The sequence below is a fragment of the Schistocerca serialis genome, chromosome 3, assembly GCF_023864345.2.
Source record: "Schistocerca serialis cubense isolate TAMUIC-IGC-003099 chromosome 3, iqSchSeri2.2, whole genome shotgun sequence".
In the NCBI taxonomy this organism is placed as follows: Eukaryota; Metazoa; Arthropoda; class Insecta; order Orthoptera; family Acrididae; genus Schistocerca; species Schistocerca serialis.
In genome coordinates, this window is record NC_064640.1 from 762,925,226 (window position 1) to 762,947,588 (window position 22,363).

A 22,363-nucleotide genomic window follows, 5' to 3' on the forward strand; every position below is an offset into this window, starting at 1 on the left:
AACGCTAACCCTCTACCACCTAACACCCTGTACCTACGCACAGATACATCCGATACATAATAGACGCGGAAAACTTCTCTTGCGATTTTATCGAAATTGCCGGAGTTGTGCATCTCACGATTTTCACATTATGTCATTTTAATGGCCTACTAAGGTGTACGAAGTTTGAAGTGAATTTGTGATCCCAACGCAGTGGCCTTTCTTCGTTAGTTGTAAACAGCCATAATGACTAGACGAGTTACTTGTAAGATTATACAGAGATTATGGGAAAGATCTTGCTCTCCTAATAGCAGCAGCAGTTTATCGCAGGTCGCTAGAGCAACGAAGGGCACCTAGTGACTGGAAAAAAAGCGCAGGTCATTCCCGTTTTCAAGAAGGATCGTAGGACAAATGCAGATAATTATAGGCCTGTACCGTTGACGTCAGTCTATTGAATTATGGAACATGTTTTACGCTCACGTATTATGATGTTTTTGGATAGCTAAAATCTCCTCCATAAAAATCAACCTTGATTCCGCAAACAGAAATCTTGCGAAACTCAGCCCGCTCTGTTCCTCCATGATATCCACAGCGCTCAGGTTGATGTGTTCCTTGACTTCAGGAAGGCATTTGACAACGTCTCGCACTGCCGTTTAGTAAAAATCCATGAACTCACGTCGCTCTTTAAATCGAACAAAATCGACAGATGTAAAGGAAATTTCAGGAGTACCGCAAGGAAGTGTTATAGGACCGTTACTGTGTTTGCAGATAATGCGGTTGTCTACAAGAAGGTAGCAACGCCAAAAGACTGGTGCGATTTGCGAAAGTACCTGCAGAAGATTGGTAAATGTAGCATATTGCACATACATGGAAGAAGAAATCCACCACTGTACAACTGCACTAATTACCGGAAACAGTATCTACAGTAAAATATCTAGGAGCGGTCGTAAGTTGAATGACTAGATAAAATAGAAGCAGATGCCAGACAGATACACGGGAAAAATCTGAAGGACACACAATTCATACACAAAGGAAGCGGCTTACAAGGCGCTTGTTCGACCGGTTCTTGAGTATTGTTCATCACTCTGGCACCCTTGCCAGGTACGGCTGATAGAAGGGATAGAAAAGATCCAATGGAGAGCGGCGTGTTTCATGTTGAGAACGTTTAGTTGGTGCGATAGCGTTAAAGAGACGCCAACAAACTCCGCTGGCAGACGCTATAAGAGAGGCGTTGTGCATCACATATCTTTACAAGTGAAACTTCGAGAGTACGTCCAGGAGGACAACATATTACTTCTTCCCACATACGTCTCGCGAAATGATTACAACGAGAAATTTCTAGTAATTTGAGCTAGTACAAAAGTTTACAATCAATGTAAATACAAAAAACTGCCAACAGTCACTTTTTTGAAATAGTAATTCATTCCATGAACCGGTCTTCGAGCCTTCTCAGGCTGATGTTCAGATAATGTACTGGAGGTTACACAGCTATTTCAAAGGTTAATGCTGGGTACTGCCTTGCGACAGCTTTTATTGTTAGTACCCATCTGTCTGCTTTCGTTATGATCGACATCGGTACCGCACTCACTCACTTTTAAAGAATATGTATGTGTGTATACACTGTGCGTATGCTCTGTCTTCCACGCCAAAATATTAGCATCAGGGAAAGCTTCAAGGCCACCATAGTCTGGCACCAGTAACTGATTTCCCTCCCACCAAATAATGGTTCAAATGGCTCTGAGCACTACGGGACTTAACTTCTTTGGTCATCAGTCCCCTAGAACTTAGAACTACTTAAACCTAACTAACCTAAGGACATCACACACATCCATGCCCGAGGCAGGATTCCAACCTGCGACTGTAACGGTCGCGCAGTTCCAGACTGTGGCGCCTAGAACCGCTCGGCCACCAAGGCTGGCCCCTCCCCCCCTTCCCCCCCCCTTTTTTTTCACTGTTCCATACTGAATAGCGCGGAATGATTGTAAACCAGATTAAGCTTAGCCATTACGGATGTTTTAGAACCCGTGACTGTTTATTCAATGTAAATACAGAAAACTGCAGCCAGTCACTTTTTTGAAAGAACTGTTTTTTCCGTGATCCGGTTTTCGAACCTTTTCAGGTTCATCTTCAGATGGTGTACAGGAGGCACAGCTGTTAACAAAGCGTAATACTGGGGGCTTGATTGCGACAGTATGGGCGGTGTTTATTAAATGTACAACTGTATACCTCTTTTATTGTTAACTGTACACTGTTGCACAGCTGGTGGTCAGGTCCCGCAAAAAGTGTCATCACTTTTGTCTCTATGTTGTTCATTTTTGGAACACAACCTACAACCAGCTTAGAGACAGAAGTGATGACACTTTCTGCAGGACCTGACCATTTTGCTGGACTGACTTAAGCCCTCGTAAGCTCAACTATTTCTAACTGAAGGAAATACTTCACGGCATTCGCTTCAGAACTGCTACATATTTGTCGGACAAGAGACCGCGCCGCTCGAACTGTCAACACAACTGGCACTGCTAAGAGTATCCTACGAATTCCACATCGCTGGTAACGGGTTATACACAATGCTGGTGACTACTTTGAATGTCAGTAAAGCTTTGAAACACGTATCTATTTTGTACGAGCTGTAAATAAATAGTTGCCACTACTAAAGTTCCAACTCTCGTATATAGATGTCAATAGCATCGCGTGCACGCGGTACAAAAGGGCAGTGCGTTGGCCGAGATGTCATTTGTACTCAGGTGGTTCATGTGAAAAGGTTTCCGATGTCATTGTAGCCGCACGACGGGAATTAACCGACTTTGATCGCGGAATGCTGTTTGGACCTAGACGCATAGGACATTCCATTTCGGAAATCGTAAGGGGATTAAATATTTCGAGGTCCACAGTGTCAAAAGTGTTCCGAGAATACAAAGTTTCAGGCATTACCTCTCACCACGGACAGCGCAGTGTCTGACGGTCTTCACTTAACGACCGAGACCAGCGACGTCTGCGTATAGTTGTCAGTGCTAACAGACAAGCAAACAGCGTGAAATAACAGCAGAAATCAATTTGGGACGTACGACGAACTTATCCATTAGGACAGTACTGCGCAATTTTGCGTTCCAGACCACCGACGCGAGTGCCTTTGTTAACAGCACGACATCGTCTGCAGTGCCTCTCCTGGGCTCATGACCATATCGGTTGTACCCTAGACGACTGGAAAACCGTGGCCTAGTCAAATGGCACTCATTTTCTGTTGGTCAGATCTGACGGTAGGGTTCAAGTGCGCCGCAGAACCCACGAAGCCATGGACCCAAGTTGTCAACAAGGCAATGTACAAGGTGATGTACAAGGTGATGGTGACTCCATAATGGTGTGGGCTGTATTTATATGGAATGGACTGGGTCCTCTGATTCAAATGATCATTGACTAGAATTTGTTATGTTCGGCTACTTGGAGACCATTTGCAGCCATTCATGGGCTTCATGTTCCCAAAAAATGTTCAAATGTGTGTGAAATCTTATGGGGCTTAACTGCTAAGATCATCAGTCCCTAAGCTTACACACAACCTAAATTATCCTAAGGACAAACACACACACACACACACACACACACACACACACACACACACACACACACACACACACACACACACGAGGGAGGACTCGAACCTCCGCCGGGACCAGCCGCACAGTCCATGACTGCAGCGTCTAGACCGCTCGGCTAATCCCGCGCGGCTCATGTTCCCACACAACGGTATCATGTGACTGGACCACTACTGTTAGCCACTGGTTTGAAGAACATTCTGGACAATTCGAGAGAATAATTTTGCCACCCAGATCGCCCGACATGGATCCCATCGAACATTTTTAGGACGCAACCGAGAGTCGGGTCGTGCACGAAATCCTTAACCAGCAACATTTTTGGAATTATCGGCAGCAACCTAGGCAGCATGTCTCAATATTTCTGTAGGTGAGTTCCATCGACGTGTTGAGTCCATTCCACATCGAGCTGCTGCTCTACGCTGAGCAAAAGGAGGTCCGTCACGGTATTAGGAGCTATTCCACGACTTTTGCCGCCTCAGTGTACGCTTTATTTCCTCTACAGATGCCACACGCTTTCACAGTAACTTCCAACAAATCCAAGTCTTCCATTGGCATCCCTAATACTGATTTCAGGTGTAGGTCGCCTTTCTTGTCGCTTTTTATTACTACAGCTAAATATTTATTCGGAGTGAGATGCTCCAGATGTTCATCATTAATCCTGTAATCAGATACTATGGTGTTATTTCTTTGTCAAAATCATGATCTTGCAAAAAATGGCTCTCAGCTCTATGGGACTTACCATCTGAGGTCATCAGTCCCCTAGACTTAGAACTACTTAAACCTAACTAACCTAAGGACATCACACACATCCATGCCCGAGGAAGGATTCGAACCTGCGACCTTAGCGGTCGCGCGGTTCCAGACTGAAGCGCCTAGAACCGCTCGGCCACATAGGCCGGCCATGATCTTGCATTTATCGACATTTGAGTAGAGCTGTCGTTCATCACACCATGTGGAAATTTTGTCACAACCTTTCTGAACTTCCTTACGACGTTTCATTGACGATACTTTCCTACAGACAACAGTATAGTCCACGAACAATCTGGTAGTACAGTTGACATCTGATCTATATCTACGTCTATACTTCGAAAGTCACCTTACTGTGTGCAGCGGAGAGTACTTTGTGTACCAGTCTCTTCCAATTTTCCTGTTCCAGTGGCGTATGTTTCGCGGAAGAAACGTTACCGATAAGCCTCAGAGTTAGCTAGAATCTCTTATTTCATGTTGAGGGTCTCTTCACGAGATATACGCAGGATAAAGCAATATGTTGGTTCGCTCTTGTACGTACGTGCACTCTCAGAATTTTAACGACAGACCATATCTTAACGCTGAATGCCTTTCATCGACTTTTATCATCCACTGGAGTTGGTTTATCATCTCCATGACGCCTTCGCGCTTACTAAATTAATCTATAATGAAACACGATGCTCTTTGTATCCTCTCTATTTCCTATATCAACTCTGTCTGGTACGTACCCAGACTGCCGATCAGTATTGAAGTACTGGTAGAACAAGGGTTTTTTAAGCTACAACATCTGTAGACGGACAACATTTGCTCAGGATTCTTCTAGTGAGTGTCTCTGGCGTCTCCCAATCTGGATTAGTTCTATGTGGTAGTTACTTCTTCAAAAACTCCCTATGCATACACACTGATATTTTGCGAGAAATTCTTCGATCCAGTCACATAGTTGGTCTGATATCAGTACACTCTTATTTCGTTGATAAGACGGCAGTGCAGAACTTTATCGAAAACCTTTCGGAAGTTAAGAAACACGGCATCAGCCTGGGAGCCGCTATACTACTGGGTCTCGTGGATGAGCAAAAAGGGCAGTGTTTCACGCGATTGTTTTCGGAACCCACGTTGATTCTTACACAGTTTTTCGGCCCCCAGAGATGTCGTAGCATGCGAGCATAAAACACGTTCCAAAATCCTGAAACAGGCCGAGATATAGGTCTCTAGTTTAGTGGGTCTGTTCGAAACGTGAACGACCTGCGCTTTTTCCCAATCACTGGGAATGGTTCGCTAGTCTAGTGACCTACGGTTCACTGGTACTAGGAGAGGATCAAGTACTTTTACACACAGTGTAGAATCGTACTGATGTCCCATCAGGTAGAGTGGACTTTCCTCTCTTTAGCGATTTCAGTTGCTTTTCTATACCATGGTCAATTATTTCGATATCTGTCTATTTGACATTCGTATAACGATGTAAATGAGAAATTGCAGTTCAATATTTCTTGCTGAAACAGGGCTGGAAACATGCGTTTAATATTTCGCCCTTCTCTGTCATCCTTCGTTTCGATGCCATTATCGTCACAAGAGTTTCTGAACAGATAGATGGCTTCGCTACGTTTACTCGCTTAATGGTAGACGTGAACTACGTAATTGTCCTGTCATATCGATAAATAGAATTCTACTTTCCAATTCAATGAACTTTTCACGCATGGCTCCAAGCCATCCGCACACGGGGCTAGAAAGCGTCTTTGGACGAGACGTTGGTCGTGATTTGTGACTTCACAGCGTGAAATTTCACGTTCTCATCTACATCTACGTGATTACTCTGCTATTCACAATAAAGTGCCTGGAATAGGGTTCAATGAACCACCTTCATGCAGTCTCTCTACCGTTCCACTCTCGAACGGCACGCGGGAAAAACGAGCACTTAAATTTTTTTGTGCGAGCCCTGATTTATTTTATCGTGATGATCGTTTCTCCCTATGTAGGTGGGTGCCAACAGAATGTTTTCGGAATCTAAGGAGAAAACTGGTGATTGAAATTTCATGAGAAGATCCCGTCGCAACGAAAAACGCCTCTGTTTTAATGATTGCCACTCCAATTCACGTATCATGTCTGTGACACTATCTGCCCTACTTCGCGATAATACAAAACGAGCTGCCTTTCTTTGTACTTTTTCGATGTCATCCGTCAGTCCCACCTGATGCGGATCCCACACCGCACAGCAATACTCCAGAATAGGGCGGACAAGCGTAGTGTAAGCAGTCTCTTTGGTAGACCTGTTGCACCTTCTAAGTGTCCTGCCAATGAAGCGCAGTCTTTGGTTTGCTCTACCCACAATATTATCTATGTGATCGTTCCAATTTAGGTTATTTGTAATTGTAATCCCTAAGTATTTAGTTGAATTTACAGCCCTCAGATTGTGTGACTTATCGCGTAATCGAAATTTAGCTGATTTCTTTTAGTACTCATGTGAATAACTTCGCACTTTTCTTAATTCAGGGTCAATTGCCACTTTTCACACCATACAGATATCTAAATCATTTTGCAAGTCGTTTTGATTATCTGATGACTTTACAAGACGGTAAATGACAGATTTATCTGCAAACAATCTAAGACGGCTACGTTACACAACGTTCTGTAGCGCGAAAGACTAAATAACAGACGACACATTCTTGCTACGTGGAGCGGAACGTGGCCACTGAGATGTACGATCGCGTTGTACGTTACAAGCAGAACTTATAAGACGCCGAATTTGATTTCCTGGTTTCCAATATTCGGTGCGTTTCATATTATAACTTACTTTTCATGAATGTGTGCTATTTCGAAGCATCAGCACATGTAAGACTCTAAAACGTCTCCTTCTGGTTAGAATTTTTGCGATAAAATTATTGGAAATGTGATGCTGGTGGCTAACAAATGTTAACAGTTTGTTGTTTAGGCATAACAACTTCCGTGTTATGAAAGTACGCTGTTTGAAGACAATCGCACAGTGAAAATTCATCGAAGATGCGTTGTTCTTGGTGCCATTTTTTTATAATTGAATATCAGTAACCTGTCACCGATTAAAGCCCTCAGAAGATCTTAACATAAAACGAATGCCTGTATGCTACATATCACAGTGTAGTGTAGTGGATACATGTGTGGAGTTACGAAGTAAAGTGTGGGTGGTTTGCTTCCTTGAGTTTCTTAAAAATGATACTGAGGTTTTCTCCTTCATTTAATAGAATTATGGTCTGTATTATTCCATCTAATGTGAATATAAGAGCGTTCTCTCAGGAGTGAGTTTGTTCCAGTTTGAAAACATTCCAATGAACATGGACTAACGAACTGGAAAACTGTTCTGTTTTGTATGTCACTGCCTCATTCGATCGGAATTTGGTGACTATTTTCTCATCCGAAAAACTTGCTTGTTTGAACTCTTGTACTTCACATGTTATAAAAATTCTGCTGCTCAATAGAAACAGTGTTCTAGCAAGAATGAAGTTTTCGTTTTATTAGAAGGTGAGAATGATGAAATTTTTATTGTATGTGGAAGACTATTGTAACTATGTAACGCACTACTTGTAACGGAGGTTTTAAAAGATGTTTTCACCGCTGAACATAGAACTGCGCCAGACACTTGTTGTCTTATATAGGTGTTGCCTATACTAGTTTCTTTACCGCTTTAGAACCGTGTCCCTTGACGCTGAACGTTTTTGGTCCCGGAGATGAATTTATGCTGGCCGCTCAGGTAATTTGGAAACTAGATCCTCAGAAAATGTATCAGCAACCCTGGAATTTTGTTGGCGGCGTTCAGATTCACCCTGTACACATTTATCTTTGTTTTACGCTGTGGATACGTCTTCCGCACTGTCCCACGTTTGTGCAGCGGCTGCGACTTTCCCACGTACCGCAATACTACGGCGCTTAGGCAGCAGCCTATACGCAAGGCGCTCACCACCTAGCGCTTGTGCCGCGCGCAAGACGCGAAAGCAACTGGGCGTCCCTCTGACTTACCTTGTGGATATGGTGTCGCTTGGTGATCCTGTTCTTCGGGATGATCTTGCCAGCGTACACTGTATCCGTCGTTAGGTCCATCAACTCGTGGACACGTGCGAAGCCACCCTGAAATAAAATTGTACCAATTACTGAACATGTACTCAAGTGTGTGCTCTGCTGCTACGATTTTCGGTATATACATTTAAAAAAAACTCTGCCTGCTATTTGCTAGGTTGTATTTTATGGCATGCTGTGCATTTCTTTCGATCTCAATGAAATCTGAGCCTAATCAGATGATTACCATCAAGTTTACATTTGTACCAACTGGGAGAATACTTCACACAGAAATCTGTAGAGACTTTTAGATACATTCGTAATTATCGTAAACTGCTAGTCTGCGTACTAACGTTTACTGGAATATTTTTCTTCATTACCGTTTGCCTTTACCAGGATCATTTTGCGCTATAAATTCTAACACACCCTGTATAAGCAGTTTCTTGTGAAATAATGCGGTCTGCGCTCTTTTTGCAAGATTAGAAATAAGAACGCAATCAGCAAAAAGCCTGCGTCGCTAAAGAAACAGCGACGGCGCGCCAGTTTTGCTGGCACGGAATATCGAAGCTGACTATTCTTATATCTGGAGCATATTTCGCTGCCAAGCGTCCGCATTCGGATTGTTGCCTGATAGAGCGCCATCACTGCATGCGCTCCGACGTTCACGTCTAATTACTTTTGCTAAGCTGGAGCGCTCCCACAGAGTTGTTCTGAAACTTCTGCGAATCAAGCAGCAGTTCCCTTGTTGGTCACGATGCAGTAACTTTAGCGGACTTACTGTCCTGCAGTCGTCTCGTATATGATTAAAACCAAGGGAAATACTTTAAAGGTACCTTAAAACATGCACTTGGATCTGCTCCGAAATGAGATGAGAAACACATCTTACGGTGTAGTTTTAACTAGTCAAGACGTCCCAGTTTCGGCACTGCTGATGTTATTAACAGATATCTGAGCGGATGAGAGAAATGTTATCTGCATCCCCTAGTCTTACCTGCATCCAATTCAAGCTCACGTGAAATACTTAAAGCATTAGACCCAGAAATATTCATTAAAATACGTATGAGATGTTGTAAGATATATAGAACTGGTAATATCTAAGACTACCGTAAGGAAAGTATCATTATAATTATACTGAAGAACAACAAAGCAGTTACATGTGAAGATAACAGGACTTTGAGCATCCTAACACTTCGAAAATATTAACAAGAATAATACAGAGACGCACTAAGAAAAAAATATGAAGACAATTTACCTGAAGAACAATTTTGGTTAACGGTAAACAGAGAAAGTTACCTAGCTCTTTAGACCTCAGGAAGCACTCGACACTGTCAAATGGAAGAAACTAACAGAAGTACAAAAAATTATTAAACTAGACTACACAGACAGAAGAATAATTGAAAAAGGTCAAACGGCGATAGTGAAGATAAGAAATACACAAAAAGAAGCCAGAATTTTTACGGCGTTAGTCATAGGTACATGCAATACACGAGTACAAGGAATACTATACATCGAACGCAATAATGGAGAAAGAACACAAACTTTCAGGTTTGCGTCTGAAAACGCTATAACAGCTCCCGATGAAAGTAATCTCTGTCTTTGAAGTTATTAGTACAGTACTAAAGAATGTTTACAAAAAGAAAACTAACTCTAAAAAGACATGTGTGCTCGAAGAAATCAAAAGTAATAAATATTACAATTAATGAAAAGAAAATAAACAGACAAGATCATTCGCATATTTAGAGCTAAGTTGACGGATGACGGCAAGAACTCATAAAACAAAGAAGTAGAGAAAGAAAATTAATTTCATGACTAAAAGAAAGTGCTTTGATCGAGCAATAAAGATACTGAAATGAGGTAAAAAAGGTGGTTAACAGCTTCATTTGGGTCCAGCACTTTGTGGCTTCAATACGAAAAAATGAAGTTTCTGCAAGCATTTGAGGTATGAGGCTCTAGATACCTGTTTAAGATGAAGTGAACAGATAGAACCACTACCCAGGAAGTCCTGCAAACAGTTTGTGAAGAAAGGCCATTTAGGAGAATAACAGTTACATAATACGACACAACCATACTGCAAGGTAAGATAGCCCAAGAAGCCCACGATGGCATTTTTCACCGAGCCATTCTTTGTACAGCTTTATTTGTAATATGAACGCACTTGGTTGGCAACATAACGCGAGCTGTACTGCATCAGTGAACCTCAAAATATTTGTGCTATGCATAAAGGGGCGGAAAACACAGCTGCACATTACAAAGCAAAGGACGCTGCAGCGTTCAAAATGCATTCGATAAAAACGTTATACTGAGCTAGAAATAAATGCATTGCTGCCAATTGAAAACGAATGAAAGTGCTAATAGCGTCGTGGCATAAATAAAACTGTACAGTGATTGGCTTTTGCTATATACCTTCAAGGTATTTTCTTTAACTCTTTCTGTGACCGGATCTCTGACGGTACGCTTGCACGTTCATTTGCTGAAGTCTGTCTCTTAATTTCCATTCCACAGAACGTAGTTGCCGATCATGACATATTAATACAAAATGGGGCTGACATATTGCCAAATGTTAATCCCATAGTTCCTTTATCAAATGTACTCTAATTCGTCATGTTGTTAAAACCTATTTAACGCACTGTAATTTTCAATGTACTAAGCGTTGCATTGCGTACTTGAAAATACTCTTACATTTAAGAGAAACGTTGGTAGGTTCACTGACGTGCCGAACATTATATCATGGGTGATAAACGAAAGTCACACCGCAAATCTAAGATTCCAATTGATGGAATGTTTTAGAACAACCTTCAGGTAGCTTTGTGGCAGCTTATGGTAATTATGTGATCTCTGTTAACAATGACTTGGATGTAATGCGGTTGCCGGTACGGCGGAAGCAGGAAATGGATCTTGGCTTCCCGCACTGCGGCGAACGACCGTGGCAGGTAGCAAGAGGAGAACCGCACCGGAAATGACCGCGGAGAAGCCCTCGGACATTGGCGCGCCAGGTACATATAGTCTGCGGCCGCGAGCTTGGCTCCAGTTCACCACCGGCACTGAAGGGTGAAGCTTTGACAATGCCAGCCACTCGTGCTGGCGAAACGTCAGTGAAATCATTAGATGACCGAAGAACCCGAGACAGAAGCCAATAAGCAGTTTGTCAACAAGTGGCAACGAAATCCTTAACAATTTTTGAAGCAGGATGTTCATGGTAAAGATAACAAGCGCATTTCGCCGTCTTTAGCCCTTGCAGACGTCAGCTACCCATCTAACGCCTGCTGTACTCGACTCATTCGAGCTAAGATGCTGACTGTCAGCAATGTGTAATAATAACAATTATTATCTATCGCTTGTAGTGCAAATAGACGGAGGTCGTAATATCGGCAATGTTCTTTTACTCTTAACCACGGAGCAATTATTAATGCATATATCCGCACGGACTTCTAGAAATAGAACAGTACATTCAACATCGGTCTACATCTACAGGACTGTTCTGCAATTCACACGTAGATGTTTGACACAGGGTTCATAGAACCACTTTCAGACTATTTCATGGCCGTCCCATTGTCGAATAGTGAGTGGGAAAAGTGAATACCTAACTCTTACCGTGCGATCTCTCATTTCTCTTATTTTGTTACGATGATCAGTAAACCGTATGTCGGTGGGAATCAGCAATATATTTTCGCAGTCGGAGCAGAAAGCTAGTGACTAAAATTTTGTAGAAAGAGCTTGCCGAAATGAAATATGTCTCCTTTATTTCGCAATAATACAACTTTTTCGGTGTCAACACTACCTGGTAAGGATCCCATACGACGAAGCAATATTCACGAAGAGGACGGGCAGACCTACTGTAGACAGTCTCTCTAAGAGATTTGTTTCACCTTCTAGGTGTTCTGCCGATAAAACTGTCTTTGGTTCGCCTTCTCCCCAACATTTTGTATGCCTTGGTTCCAAATTAAGTGGGCATTTATTTTAATCGAAAACCTTTACATTTGTATTTATTGTGTAATCGAAATTTAAAGTAAGTTTCTAGAAGTCATGTGGAATACCTAACTTTTTATCGGTAAGGGTCATTACCTACATCTTTTCGCACAATACAGGTACCATGTGTCAAATATTTTGCATTTCGTTTTGACCTTCTGATGATTTTTACCACACGGCAATCGACAGAGATTATGCCAGCGGTAATCTTCACACTACTTTAATAGTCGATATTTTTAACTTTCGATGAAGTTAATTTTTTATTCAGAGGACGCGTTTCAACATTCAAGTTTCGTCATACGGCGTCCGTCTCTCAACATCAGATTCGCACTAAGTTTCCTAACCTTGTGGCGAGTCTAGAGAAACGTTTGGAACAGTTTCAATTCCTATGTTTCGCATGCCTTCCACTATCACTGTGATGCATTTGCTCAACGATCATTGTTCACATCTTCATAAATAGTCTGCAAGCAGCTGCTCAGCACATGGAAAGAAGTAACTTCGTACGAGTGCTAGTCATTTTCTTTCCACTACCAATCGAAAAAGGAGCGAGGGGAGGGAAAAATGACTCTGTATGAGCGTAAATCTTTTCAACATGGCTATTTATAAAATTTAATAGACTGATTTATCAGAGACGACTACTAACCAGCAAAATTATTTATTTTTGCAACATGATTCGAGGTATGACATCAAACAAAAATTGCAACACAAAACATTTAACACGAATACCCACAAATCTTAATGCTTTATTTTCCTGTCATGGGATATGTCTTAGTCTGCTTGCGAAGAAAGAAATATAATCCATTTGTTACACCTAAGTTTAATGTTAGCACCCGCGAGGCTGTTAATCACAGTCCAGATTTTTAATCATCAGAGATTAATGTAGAAGCAAGTCGAGAAGTACTCAACAATCTTAAGCCCCTCTAATTTTGAGAGAACTCGGCCGTAATCGCCTTACACCCTCAAAATTTCGCTAAGTATCGAGCCTAATTAATGACGAACAGTCTGATGGTAAACACCGTGCAACTCAGCAAGGGAGGGTCCGGTGACAATCTACAGTGACGAATCTTCAAACAATACTGTCACTAAGCGATTGGCGTGTATAATTTCAAGACATTAACGAGGTGCGACCAGTACAGGAGAGAAACTCTAGAACGCATAGTCACTGATCACTCCACTGGATGAGAATACTAATATAATTTTAGTAAAATCTTTACCAATTCCATTTTTATACGCTACAGTCAATTTCTTGCTTTAGTGTTCAACAAGAGACCACAGTGATTTCAAATTGTGTGTCACTTGGAGAAGCAAACCTGGCCATGCTTTCTGTAGCATCTGTTTTCGCGAAGAATGAACACCAGTTCATAAAAACCTCGTAAAAAATATTCCTGTTTTAAACTTCTCATCACAGGTTTGTACCGTTGTTGTTGTTTTCCTTTAACAGACACACACTTGGAACTGTTGAGATGAAAGTGATTCGATTACGAATCAAAATCCGACTAATCTGACTGCGCCTTCACTTTAGTAAAACAATGTAACGCTTCTGAATTTTACGAAAACGAATGATGCAAAAGTAAGTATTTTCTTTACCCTTTATCAAAGCTTCTTCCTTGTTTGCAGTTATCTTCGTGTGTTGAATTGCAATTTAATTATTATACTTTCCTTCATATTCTACAACAGGGTTTCTCGGCCAAAAACCTTCGAATTGATAACTACATAACTCGTCTCAAAAAGGTAGTTCTATGTATGCTTTCAGAAACACTTTGAATGAATTTGGACGTTACCAATACTCGGGGGCGGGAGGGAAAGAGGGAGGGAGGGGCCACATGTACTATGTTAGAACACAACGGACGTGCTCATTTCTAGCTTGGGTCTGCATTGTTTGTGTCGGAGTTGTGTCCTCAAAAGTACTCATTTGATAAAACGTAGAGGAATAGAAATTACCTTTGTTATGTTTTTGACACAAAATTTAATCGCACTTCTCGAAATATCTAGTTCCTAAACATGCGAAATAAGAGCGGACTGGAGAATGGAGAGAATTAAGTGGAGGAGGAGCGATACGTGCCTTAATGGCAATTGTTTTTACGCACCTTATCGTATTCAACACTCGCAGATCTGAGGTTGACCAAAGGAAGCAGTGACAGTTCGAATCTATCGACTATAGAAGTGTTGCCAACAAATATGATACTATTAGCTAACAGTTGTCTGTTTCTCTCTCTCTCTCTCACACACACACACACACACACACACACACACACACACACACAGACAGAAGTCGCACACACTTGTCGATAGGCGGCGCGCAAGACAACGTACGCGACCTACTGCTGCACGGATTTAATCAGAAACGTTTACTGGCGGACCCAGATAAATTCTCTGCACTTCTAAACATGTTAAATCAGTCTCATTAATGGTTGCCCACTTCGCTTTGACCCTAGACAAAGTGATAAATTTGCGACTATTAGAACGTCGGTCATTATAACTGTGAACTCCAACCACTTCCTGAGAGATACAGAGATCCGACAACTGACTGGAAAATTTACGCCACTTACAGTTCTTACACCGATTCCAACTGGCGTGTAACCATTTCCGCCGACAGTCCCCGCATAACGAAACAAGAACACACTTAAAAGTCTGGAAGGGGGGGGGGGGGGGGAAAGTCACACCAAAACATGACACTGATTTCCCCAGAATGAAATCTACTTCATTGGCTTCAATGAAAACCTCGTGGGGTCTGTCTCGTTTACTAAATACCACTGTCCCGTTAGCTGTTTGGCTTCTCAATTGAATTTGAGGTCTGTTCCCAATGAGCGCCTGCACGCTCGCTCGACGGTAACACTCGCCTAAAAACCCAGAATGACTCGACCAGAAATCCACACCCGCGCACGATAACTCAGTTCGGATTCTCCCATTTTTCTGTAGTGCAAGAAATTTCAATTGTGGTGTGCCTTCTGCAATAGTAAGTGGCAATGTCTTTGGGTCAACATGGGAACAGGTTTCCAGAATGAGATATTCCCTCTGCAGCGGAGTGTGCGCTGATATGAAACTGCCTGGCAGAAGTAAAGCTGTGAGGACGGGGCCTGAGTCGTGCTTGGATAGCTCAGATGATAGAGCACTTGCCCGCGAAAGGCATAGTTCCCGAGTTAGGGTCTCGGTGCGGCACACAGTTTTAATCAGCCAGGAAGTTTCATGGGAACAGGTAGTGGCCGTCTGCTGCGAACCTTTAATGTTCAGCAATGTGTGCTGAACGCTGAGCTTCGAAACACTTGTGCCTGCACCAGCATTGTGCTTCGTTGTAAGATCTGCCACAGACCGCCACATAGCCTGACTTTCAGAGAGGGCAAGCTTCCGATCGCCACTTGTAGTGATATGTGAACGTTCAGCACTTTTTCGCCTATTCGTGGCTTCACCGTCCTCCAATCACTTTCCACAGATACTATCACGCCAAGAACTGACCATCTTAGCCGTTTCGAGACGTTTCCCAGCCGCCGGGCTATAGCGATCAGCCTTATGCGAGAGGCTTTCTCAATTTGCGGCCACCGTCGTCACTAGAGTTATTCCTGCTCCTTTTATATACCTTCCTTGCCGCATCACGTGCCTGCAAAGCCACCACGTGGTATTCACTCTCATGGTGGGCAGTGGTCATATTGTTTTGGCCAATCAGAGAGTACCCATCCATTCTGAATACGTGGGCAAAAATCGAAGATACATGTATGCACTGAGAGTAAGTCCGTTTCTACGAGTTTTAAATGAAATTTACCCTTGGATCTTGGACAGATGAAAGTGAAGTACACAGCAGTTAGTGTGTTGTCGTCCATTATGAGTGGAGACGTCTATTCAGTCAGACTGCGTCCACTTTTTTACTCAAGCATCAAATTATACAATGTCCAGTATTGTCCTTTTGAGTTACGCATTACTTCTCGTAACTGACAATGAGATATATCTCATAAAATAAACGGACCCTGTACTGGAGAGCGTATTTCCCCGTCATATACTTACAGATTCGTGTACTTTTAAGTAGTGAGACCCCTCTATTCAGTAACTATGGACAATTACTATCGAATATGGCGGGGGGGGGGGGGGGGGGGAATGGGATTTGGCATTTCAAATGTACAATAATTCTGGAGATATACTGAAAACACAACAGTGCTTTACAAATTTGGATATTTCAAGTTTTACGTCAAAATTTGTGTGTAGTTGGATACTAATGATTTTAATATGTATTTGAATATTACGAAAAAAATTCGAATAACTGGAAATTAAAAATTGATAACTAAGTTGCAAATTAAGGATGAACAAACACCCGAAAATGTTCACGAGCTGCCTATGCGGAAGCCCCCGTGTCACAAGTCTTCTGATTCAAACATCTTCATAGGATGGAGTTAACTAAGAAGCCCAGGGATACGACGCCGGAAGTGAGTAGAACTAGTAGCTTCAGTGCTGGTAATTAAGGAAATGCTGAGGTTTCATAAATGATTAAGTGTCCAGTCAATGAAAGTTATTTGCTTCAAAAACTCTTGAAAGGATTGATACCGCCCAGTTTTCCTCAAAAAAGAAGAATGTTTAAAATAGTCAGAACTCTGTTCTGCCAAACAATTACTGGAAGGCAAATTTCATCTTCACTGAAATTTTCTAGTGATATCCTGATAAATATAATGAACTTGCGTTAACTTGTATTACTTGCGATTAACATGGCACAATAAATAAATGCGTTTCTCTCGGTAAAATTTTTTTTAATCTAAGTATCCCTCTGTATATACATCGACACACTGCGCAACACAGTTCAGTGCATGGCAGAGGGTACTTCCAATATAGGTCTACCAGTTATTAGGGCATCTTCCCGTTCCAGTAACATATTGTGTGCGGGAAGAATAACTGCTTAAAACGCTTGTGTATTTGCTGTAATTAGTCTAATCTTGTCACATGGAAGCGACACGTAAGAGGTTATTTATTTCTGAAAATATCATTTAAAGTTGGTTCTTGACACTTTGTAAGAAAGCTCTCGCGGGATAGTTTGCGTTTATCTTAAAACATCTGGAAAGGCAAATAGAAGCGGGAAAAAAAAACTGAACTGACGAGTCAAGTCTGTGACATGGGTGTTGCCTTCTCTGTATACGTTCAATATCCCTTGCTAGTCTCATTTGTTGTTCGTTACACACACTTTAACAGCAGTCGAGGATAGGTCACACGAGAGTTTCGTACAGACGCCTTCGTAGGTTACTGAATTTTCCTAGTACTCTACAACTATTACCTCCTTTACTTACGACTGAGCCAATTTCATATCCCTACAATTGTTACATCCAGCATTTGACTTGACCGATTCCAGTTACGACTCACTATTTTAGTCATGGGATACTATGTTTTTTCCGCTTCGGGAAGTGCATAATTTTACATTTCTCAACCTTCAGATAAATTTGTCAATTTCTGAATTGCACTGAAATCTTTTCGAGATCTGCCAATATTTGTGCAGCTTTTTTCAGACAGTACTCCATTACGGATAACCACATCATCTGCGAAAAGTCTCGAGTATTATACTAATACTGCCTGCGAAGTCACATCAACAAGGGTCAACATATTTCCCTGGGTTTACACCTGAAGCAACTAGTAAATCTGTAGATGACGTCGCCGACCGGAGTGGCCGTGCGGCTCTAGGCGCTGCAGTCTGGAACCGAGCGACCGCTACGGTCGCAGATTCGAATCCTACCTCGGGCATGGATGTGTGTGATGTCCTTAGGTTAGTGAGGTTTAATTAGTTCTAAGTTCTAGGCGACTGCTGACCTCAGAAGTTAAGTCGCATAATGCTCAGAGACATTTGAACCATTTTTTTTTTGTAGATGACGTCAATCCAAAATAAAACGCTGCGTCCTCCCTATCAAGAAATTTTCAATCCAGTCACAATTTTCGCCTGATACGCAATACGGTTGTATTTTCGATATTAAGTATGTATGGTACCATGTCAAATGCTTTAAGTCAAAAAATACTGCGCCTATTGGACAGGGCCATGGCTTTCAGAAATTCATAAACTATGTTCTTGGAATCCATACTGCTTGGCATGGAGGAGGTCATTCCTTTCGAGATACGAACAATATTCTCTGCAATAGCTTAACGACCACTTGTCGTTGTCCTAGCTGTGGGCCATTAGCGAACTCTGACGTCTTGTCTCTCGCTGTCAAGCGTCGGTGCGTTTATTCTATTAGCGCCCTGAATTACTTTTAAGGAAGCGGTCAGCAACTGGACGCTGCTGACAACATCGGCCGACCTCTGTTCGCAGCTGTGACTGGTGATGTCACGCACGGGTCAAGAGTTTGTCGCTGCGGATAACCCGACAACCCGGACGTTTCTCCAACTTTTACACTCACTCCGGCGCCCGTGTAAAGACTTCCTAGTTGCCAGCACCCTCTGCAAGCGTTTAGTAAATGAACTTTACGCTACCACCGAGTCTGATGTCTCGTGTCAAAACACGTAGCAGCCCTTATCTTGATTGTGTCGTCCCGTCATACATTTCAGTGAAGGATTAGGTATACGTGTGGGAGCTTACAAGGAGACATTTACAACCCTACAAAATAGTGGAGACAACAATAAATCTATACGGATTTATGTACTGACAGTATGTAATGACTTAAGTTTGGGCAAAATTCCTCATTTAGAAAATATGCATTTTACTACTACGCAACTTTGACAGTGGGATACTTCCTCCCCTCTCCCATCACCCTCTTTCCCTCTCCCTCTAACTGAGGTCAAAAATACTTGCACTAGGCGATCGAACAAACTCAGATGGGAACGCCCGGCCTGATGCCATACGATCATAACATTTCTCATAGGGAAAAGGGGGGGGGGAGAGGGAGAGAGAGGAGAGAGAGAGAGAGAGAGAGAGAGAGAGAGAGAGAGAGAGAGAGAGAGAGAGAGATAAACAGGGAAACAGTGTAACGTCAGCTGAGATAAAAGCACACGATAGGAAAACAAACATTAAAAACACGAAGTTTAATGGTTTAACTTGTGCTATTCATTCAAACAACATGTACCCTGTTTTGTGCCTCTCTCTGTAAGTAAGATTAACATGCATATGAGGACATTGAGAACGAGACAAACTATAAGCAATCACTAAATACTGTCGCGAAATATTAAGGCTAAAGAAAAACTCAACTTGTTAACTCACCAACCACTTTCACAAAAGTTGTGGCAAGTGACAAACTATTTGACCACTGAATGAAGATGCTACAAAGCCCCACTCGCGTGAGACTACGATAGAAATTACAATAAAAGAAAAATATTTTCAGGCGTGATTTTTTCCGTAAAGAAATATATTTTTAGGTTTCAATAAAACTTGAGCCACTAACTATAGCACAAATGTGTGTAAATAAGTTTGAGCAATAACATTCTTTTGTTTGATTAATTGCGCGGAATCCAATTTTTTAAAATTATTCTGCAAACACGGCTGCTATTACATTGTTAAAAAGCGAAGGATGCTGTTTTCTGTGGTTTACATTTCCGCTGTCGGTTCTTTGGTCCTAAACGCTACTGCAATTTTGTTCTTGTTTTTAGGTCTGCCTGTACGACTAAATAAAAAGCTTTAAATAATAGACATACGTAAAAAGGAAGAGTAATGTTTAGAGTCCCATGGAGGATAAGTTTTTAAAGACTGGGCACAACCTCGGACTAGGGAAGGAAATCGTCTGTGTCCCTCTTCAGAGAAACCATGCCTGTTTTCCTTAGCAGTTTAAGGAAACATGTAAGAACCTAAATCTGGATGCCTGGTCAAGGATTTAAAACGCTGCAGAATGTGAACAATCCAGTTTCTTACCGCTGAGCCATCTCTCTTTGTTGCACTTATTTTCTTCGTTTTACAAGACACGATCGAAGGGAACTGATGCACTAGAACATACGTTGATACTATGAAATGGTGCATTGATAATAGCTAGGCACTAGCCGAAATCTTGATTTGCCGAATAAAACCTGCAAGAGAAGGGCGAGAGAAATATGTTCGTAAGTGCATCAAAACGAGGCTACAAGATCCTACTAATAAACTAGAAATATATCCGACACAGAACAGATGAGATCGATAGCCGCAGCAAATCGTTATTAAAATTTTAAAACCATCTGCACCCAAAGCAGTATATGGTCTGTATACTGTGGTTACCGCCAAAATCATGAAGACGAAAAGAATACATATTTTCCCGTATCTAGTACACAGGGTGCGTCATAATCTGGGAAGATATCTCCTGGGCCGCCTGTTGCTATGGACATATCAATTACAGTTAGTTTGTTTTTACTCCTTGATTTGTTCACTAGATAAAGAAAAAATTAATGATGTGACAAAACACTGAAGAACCTAAATATCCTGGATATGTTTTTCTCCCACTTATGTACAGCATAACACATTTAAGTCTTTATTTGTATCAGGCATCCCTGGGAAGCTACGCGGAAAAATAAAAATAAAAGAACATCGTACCGTGGCGCTACGCGCAATCTTATAAGAACTTGAGAACTAAATGTTGTCAGCGGTGACAAAGTGTAAAATCTCGTGGTACATGCTTGAGCTCTAAACGAGAAATATAGCCCCCGTCTTCATGGAGATTATTGTTTACTACATCTGCAAGTTTTGCAGTTTTGTCGCTCTTTCCTCCAGCTTTATGGAGACGCACAGAAACATACGAAAGTTTCCCCCACATTTTTTCATTTTATGAAACAGATGCTTTGCCATATATTTACACAGGAACATGGGCAAAATAACTGAGTTTGTAACTTAATGTTTAACACTACGCACGAATGTTTTTCATCATTTACGAATCGCCTTGGACACGGAGTGAACACGAATACCACCAATTAATTTTCGGAGATTGTTGAGAGATATCTTCAGACACGTTCATACAACGTAATGTGCAGCGCGGTAGCCTGATAGAGAGAGATGAGCTACCCCCAGTCGATTAATGGCTGTGGGCTGGTACGTCAACCAACTTGGATGTGGTTATTTATGCGGTTTCTCAGTCTTGTTCAGGTAAAGGCTGCGCTGGTCCCCAAATTCTGCCTCAGCTATTACAATCCATTAACAGTTACAATACGGTAACACACAGCAAAGTTGACGCGACTCACGGACAGAAGCCGCGCACAACTTCCCGCCTATAGCTTACCTTAATGACCGTGACCTGAGGAAGGGTATCTGTCCACAAAGTAGAATACTAACAAAGATTGCCAAATCCTAAAAAGCAGACCCCGTACTAGATGGCATAAACGCAAGGGAAAAAGTTGAGGGATATTTTCCGAGTATTTTTTTGTACATTTACAACTGATAGAGCACAGCAATCAATCGCCCTTTTATTGCAGGTTTTATTCGGTAAATCAATTGTCAATGCACCATTTCATAGTATTAATGCATGCAGACTTAGTCTGAAAAGAACTGTGTCCGAACAACAGGGAACTGATGCACTAGAACATACATTGATACTATGAAATGGTGCATTGATAATAGCTAGGCACTAGCCGAAATCTTGATTTGCCGAATAAAACCTGCAAGAGAAGGGCGACTGATTGCTGTGCTCTATCATTTGTAAGTCATATTACAGTCGCCGAGTGCACCCACGTTCTTAATGGAAGGTAATCTGATTTTTTGTGCGCTCGGGAAAAAAGGACGCACCACGAAGGAATTGTCAGAATGGGCGGAAATTGTGATGTGCATGTACAGACAAACACATCATTACAGTTTCAGAAACGTTTGATGATTTATTCAAGAGAAAGAGCTTCACAAATTACATAAATAATGCTTTGGTCTACCTCTGACCCTTATGCAAGCAGTTATTCGTCTTGGCATTGTTTGATAAGAGTTGTTGGATGTCGTCCTGAGGGATATCGTGCCAAATTCTGTCCCATTGGCGTGTTGGAGTGTCAAAATACTGACCTAGCTAGAAGGCCCCGCCCATAATGCTCCAAACGTTCTCAACTGTGGAGAGGAGGGAGGGAGGGAGGGAGGGAGGGAGAGATTGGGTGACCTATTGGCTGAGATCGGATTTGGGAAGCAGGAAGACAGACAACAAAAACTCTGGCCGAGTGCGGGCGAGCATTATCTTGCT

At 42.0% G+C, this 22,363-nt stretch overlaps 1 protein-coding gene across 1 annotated transcript in view; it reads right to left on the reverse strand.

Moving 5' to 3' along the window:
- LOC126471206 (serine/threonine-protein kinase PLK1-like) overlaps positions 1–22,363 on the reverse strand; it is a 259,036-nt gene that overhangs the window by 45,046 nt on the left and 191,627 nt on the right. The window contains exon 3 of the mRNA XM_050099320.1: positions 8,301–8,408. Coding sequence (XP_049955277.1) covers positions 8,301–8,408 — 108 coding nt within the window. The remainder of the gene's footprint in view (positions 1–8,300; positions 8,409–22,363) is intronic.